This window comes from Tachyglossus aculeatus, chromosome 15 (assembly GCF_015852505.1).
Source record: "Tachyglossus aculeatus isolate mTacAcu1 chromosome 15, mTacAcu1.pri, whole genome shotgun sequence".
Taxonomy (NCBI): domain Eukaryota; kingdom Metazoa; phylum Chordata; class Mammalia; order Monotremata; family Tachyglossidae; genus Tachyglossus; species Tachyglossus aculeatus.
The window spans coordinates 16189605-16195604 of NC_052080.1; the positions used below are offsets into that span (position 1 = coordinate 16189605).

At 51.2% G+C, this 6000-nt stretch overlaps 1 protein-coding gene across 1 annotated transcript in view; it reads left to right on the forward strand.

The window, feature by feature from the left end:
- Positions 1–5743, forward strand: part of HS3ST3B1 (heparan sulfate-glucosamine 3-sulfotransferase 3B1) — a 45164-nt gene extending 39421 nt beyond the window's left edge. The window contains exon 2 of the mRNA XM_038757142.1: positions 4191–5743. Coding sequence (XP_038613070.1) covers positions 4191–4812 — 622 coding nt within the window. The 3' untranslated portion in view covers positions 4813–5743. The remainder of the gene's footprint in view (positions 1–4190) is intronic.
- Positions 5744–6000: the final 257 nt, after the last annotated feature.

Below are 6000 nucleotides of genomic sequence, written 5' to 3' on the forward strand. Positions count from 1 at the left end.
TGAGCTTACAGTGTAGAGGGGGAGACTATTTAATATTTAATATAAATTGAGCTTATAATATATAATTTATAGATACATACATAAGTGAGAGAATTAGCAGGAATGGTAAGTTCCTTGTGGGCAGGGAGGGAGTCTATCAATACTCTGTATTGAACTCTTCCAGCACTTAATGCAGTGCTCAGTACATAGTGAGCACTCAATAAATACCATTGATTAATTGGTTTGTATAGGCCTTCTTTCTTGGCCTCCTTTCCTGGCTTGTGCAGAGACATCCAAGAGATGTCTTCAGTCTCCACTCTAAGCCTAAACACGGTATTTATTAAGCACTTACTACGAGCCTCCTCTGAAAAATGGGGATTAAATACCTGTTCTCCCTCCCCATTAGACTGTGAGCCCCATGTGTGACAGGGACCGTGTCCAACCTGAATATCCTATATCTACTCCCAGCGCTTAGTGCAGTGGTTGGCACACAGTAAACTTGTAACCGGTATCACCATTATTATTATTCTTGCAATGCAGGGGTTACATGCCTAACAAATCTCCATGTTAAGGAAAACTCAAACTATTATACATGCATCATGTCTGCCCCACCCGCAGGCTCCCAGATGTATCTTTCGTCATCGCATTGCTCCATAACGGAAGAACGTTCTCTAATTCCCTAACATGTTTTTATCCAAAAACGCACAATGAAAAGACCGTTCATGGAGGAACTGAGCATACTTCAGTCCTTCCAGATTGCAGCCTGCAATGGGGATTCACATAATGGTATTTATTGAGAGTTAGTAGGCGTGATTCCTGCTCTCAAGGAGCTTTCTATCTAGCAAGGAAATCGGTGCCACAGTTCATCAGAGGTCAGGGGAAGCAATAGAATGTAAAGATATGTACATCAGTGCTGTAGTGTACAGTGCTCTGCAAACAGAAAGCGCTCAATAAATACGATTGATGTAGTGGGGAGGGAGAGAGGAAAGTACTTGCAGACTTAGGTGACAGAACTGTTGCAATGATAGTAAAAGGGGAACTAGTAAGTGCTTAACAAATACTATTATTATTATTATTATTATCCCCTCTAGACTGAAAGATCGTTATGGGCAGGGAATATTAAGCATACTAAGCACTCAATAAATACAATCGAATGAATAAATAAATGAATGATTAAGAGTGGGGAGAAGAGAGATGTCAGAGAAGACCACCTTGTGGAGATGTGACTGTAGAAGAGCCTTGAAGATGGGGAGAGCGGTGGTTTGCCAGATGCGAAGGTTCTGGTTAAGTATTTTGGTTCACTGTCCTGCTTGGGAACTGCGGTAACAACTGCTCTGGCTTGCGAATGGCTCTGAACTGGGCCTTTCCTCCATGGGATTTACAGCAGTACGCCTGGCCTCATTAATCCAAACAGGGATTTAAATTGAATTTATTCATTTCTCTTCACAACGTCCCCCCCAGAGAGGAAGAATCTCATTTTCAGGAGATCTTTAAGGATGGATTGAACCCATGACCTTTTGACTCCCAGGCTCGTGGTTTTTTTCACTAGGCCACGATGCTTCTCCAACATCCTTATTACTATTATTAAAATTAGCGTTACTGTTGGAAACCGATGATTCCAACAGGAAAGGAGAGGGAAGGGATGATAGAGTTTCTTTTCAACTGTTAAAGGAAGGGTGTCAGTTTAGAGAAGCAGCGTGGCTCAGTGGAAAGAGCACGGGCTTGGGAGTCAGAGGTCATGGGTTCAAGTCCTGGCTCCGCCGCTTGTGAGCTGTGTGACTTTGGGCAACTCACTTAACTTCTCTGTGCCTCGGTGACCTCATCTGTAAAATGGGGATTAAGACCATGAGCCCCCCGTGGGATAACCTGATCACCTTGTATCCTCCCCAGCGCTTAGAACAGTGCTTTGCATGTAGTAAGCGCTTAACAAATGCCGTCATTATTATTATTATTATATCCTTCCATGTTGATCCATAAACAGAGACTAACCGTCTCCCATAGTGAACTGTAGACTGGCTGGGGAGACTTCTAACTGTACGAAGGAGTCTTGTTAATTAGGGAAAAGGCGCACATACGTTCTTGGTAGCGGGGTGGATTTTTTTCATCAGAGGAGGGGCAAACAGCGCTATCCCCACAACAAGGTGGGAGGGATGCTCTTATGGTGGGCCCGCTCTCTGCCCCTGAGCTTTTCAAGCAGTTGGCCACCAGCCCAGGCCTTCTCCCACTAGCCCAAGGCAGGCCTCCTGCTGACAGCTGGTGGCCCTGGGAAACTCAGGGAAACCTGCTTGCCGGGAGGAGGGACCCCTGGGGGACCCCTGAAGCCTCGAAGAAGCGGTGTGGCCTACTGGAAAGAGCCTGGGTGAGGAAGCCAGAGGACCTGGCTTCCAATCCCGGATGCTCCACGTGTCTGCTGCGTGACCCTGGACTAGTCATTTCCCTTATCTCTGCCTTAGTTCCCTCATTTGTAAAAGGGGGGTTAAGATGTGAGCTCTATTTGCGACAAGGATGGTGACCAACCTTGTATCTACCCCATAATAATAATGGCATTTATTGAGCACTTACTATGTGCAAAGCACTGTTCTAAACACTGGGGAGGGTGATCAGGTTGTCCCGGGGGGGCTCCCAGTCGTCATCACCATTTTACAGATGAGGTAACTGAGGCCCAGAGAAGTGAAGTGACTTGCCCAAAGTCACACAGCTGACAGTTGGCGGGGCCGGGATTTGAACAGGGCAAACACGGGAAAACGGGGAAGCCGCAATACGACCATCTCAAGTCTCATATGTGCCCTGAGATTCCCCAAAGCCCTCTGCTAGCCAGGGCGGCCACCTGTGAGAATGACGTGGTCACTCCCACCTCAGGATCACTCCCAGCAGAGGCCAATGACCCACTGGACAGCCCCGGGCCCCAGTTGGCCCGTGCAGCAGTGGGCATCCTTCATTGAGTTTGGGATCCCGCTGGCCATTGGAGAATTTTGTTTCTGCTCCCTGTTGGTCTCCGGTGGCCTCCAGTTCGTGTTTCACCACCCCCGCAGGGTGGATGGGCAAGGCCATGGGAGCAATCACAGCTAGCTCAGAGGGGAAGGCTGATCCTGGCCCAGGTGAGCTGCAGCTGCTCACCTGTAACACATTAATAAACGGATCACCATTTTGTCAATCCCTGCCCCCCGCCCACCCATCCCACCCAGAGTCTCCACCCTCTCTACCCCTATAGAGAAGCGTCAGCAGATTCATTTGAATCTCTCTGTGCAGACGGGGAGGAAAACACGATCACAGAGGCTTCAGGATCGGATTAGAGCTCAGCCACCTGTCACTCTGGCTTGGAAAATTTCTCTCTCCCTAGGCTTGTTTTACAGGTTAGAAGAAACATCACAGAAATCATTAGGAAGGGAGAAGGGAGGGAGGGAGTGCCATTTGATTCATTTATTTGACACGGCAAGCACAGATTGCCCCTTCGTTGGCTCCAAGCCCAACATCCCAGCCCCAGGGAACCTTATCTTGTTAGCGTATAGGTGGCTAGTGTTCCAAATAGGGCAATCCACTGTAATCCTAAGTGGCTTGGCTCCCTGGACCAGTGTGAGTGGTAGGTTTTTTCTCTGTCTCCCTGATAAGGGTCGACCCCTGGTTTCTCAAAAACAGGAACCACCTCTGAGGATCCCTCGAAATGAAGGTCGGGAGCCATTTTGCTTCAGACTAATAGTGGCGGTATTTGTCGAACGCTTGCTATATATGACACATCGGGTTGGGTCCAAGATAATCCAGTTGGACACAGTCCCTATCCCACATGTGGCTCAGAGTCTAAGGGGAAGGGAAAACGGGTATGGAATCTCCACGGTACTGAGGCATGGCAGAATGAAGTGACTTGACCAAGGTCACACAGCGGGAAAGTGGGGGAACCGGAATTAGAACCCAAGTCCCCGGAATCCCAAACAGGTGTTCTTTCCACCAAGCTCCGTCGCTTTTCGCAATTTCGGGACCGAGGAGTGGCAGTCGCCCAAGAAAGCCCGTCTGTCTCCCCCGTTCTGGACCGTGAGCCTGTCATTGGGTAGGGATTGTCCCTATCTGTTGCCGAATGGTACTTTCCAAGCGCTCAGTCCAGTGCTCCGCACCCAGTAAGCGCTCAATAGATACGATCGAATGAGTGAACGAATGCTCGGTGAGGGCCGACCGACCGTCCTCTCCTTCTGACCTGACTGTGCTCGGTTTGTTTGCAGAGACCTGATGCCGCGCACGCTGGAGGGCCAGATCACCATGGAGAAGACCCCCAGCTACTTCGTCACCAAGGAGGCCCCCGCCCGCATCTCGGCCATGTCGAAGGGCACCAAGCTGATCGTGGTGGTCCGCGACCCGGTGACCCGGGCCATCTCAGACTACACACAGACCCTGTCCAAGCGGCCCGACATCCCCCCCTTTGAGAGCCTGACCTTCCGGAACGGGACGGCGGCGGGCCCGGTGGACGCGTCCTGGAGCGCTGTCCAGATCGGCATCTACGCCAAGCACCTGGAGCGCTGGCTCCGCCACTTCCCCCTCCGCCAGATGCTCTTCGTCAGCGGCGAGCGGCTCGTCGGCGACCCGGCCGGGGAGCTGGCCCGCGTCCAGGACTTCCTGGGCCTCAAGAGGATCGTCACCGACAAGCACTTCTACTTCAACGAGACCAAGGGCTTCCCGTGCCTGAAGAAGGCCGAGGGCAGCGGCCGGCCGCACTGCCTGGGCCAGACGAAGGGCCGGACGCACCCCGCCATCCGGCCCGAGGTGCTCCACCGGCTGCGGGACTTTTACCGGCCCTTCAACAGGAAGTTCTACCAGATGACCGGGCAAGACTTCGGCTGGGACTGAGGGGGACCCCCGGGATTTGGGGGGAGGGGAAGGGGCTCCCCTGTGCAACAGGGGCTTAGCGAGCGAGCGAGAGAATATATATGTATGTAAAATGTACAGAAATCTATTTTATAATAATTTATTTTGAATTCTCCAGCAATTAATTCACTAAAGCTGCCTAGCCACCCTCCTCTCTTAGCGCACGACTTCATAACCTGTTAACATTCCAGAGCGTTTAACTCTAACCGTTTCGTTTCGCATTTTGCCCCCGTTTCCCACAGACCCCCATGGTGCTTTCGTTTTTGTAGTCGCAGTATTTTAAAGGAGAAAGAAGAAGAAGCAGATGAAGAAGAAGAAAAAAAGCACAAGTTTTGTTTTTCTTTTCCTTACGGGTATTAGGTCTTCTGTCATCACTGTCCGCCAACCTCTCGACTTTATTTTCCCCGGGTTTCTCGCTCCCGGTGGCGCTGCCGTCTGTACCCGGAGAGATGTCCCGCCCCTGCCCGACTGGAGCTTCCAGCGGATCTCCTTCCTCCGAGGGAAGGCCGGCATCCCCTCTGCCATGGTGAACTGTCACTTCCATCCAACTTTGATGTTGCCCCCAACTCCTGTGGTGCTCTGCTCCCCCCTCAGCCCCCAGAGATGAACCCCAGCTGCAACTCTGCAGAGACTCCCTTTCACCAAGCTGTTGAGTGTCTGTGGAAATACTCAGAGAGATCCAGTGCTCGTTTCCCCATGTGGGAAGGGCTCGAATGTCGGGCATTGAGGCAAAGCACTCAGCTTTGACACACCAAAGAAAACGAGGCCTGGTAGAGGGTGGTGGTTGAAATCGGAGGGGACGGAGCCCGAAAATGTGGGGAAGGGTTCACCCCCTGAAGGAGGACTGGGTCTATTGGGGGGATATCAGAAGTCATAAAAGGGAAGCAGTGTGGCCTAGTGGAAATAGCCCGGGCCCGAGAGTCGGAAGCTCCGGGTTCTGATTCCGGCTCCACTGCCTGTCTGCTGCGTGATGGTGGGCTACTCAGTTCACTTCTCTGTGCCTCAGTTCCCTCACCTGAAAAATGGGGATCGATTCAATACTCCCTTTTAGGTTGTAAGCTCAGCGTGGGCAGGGAACGTGTCTACTAACTCTGCTATATTGTACTCTCCCAAGCGCCCAGAGTAAGCGCTCAATAAATATGATTTTGATTGACTGACTGATAAAACCCG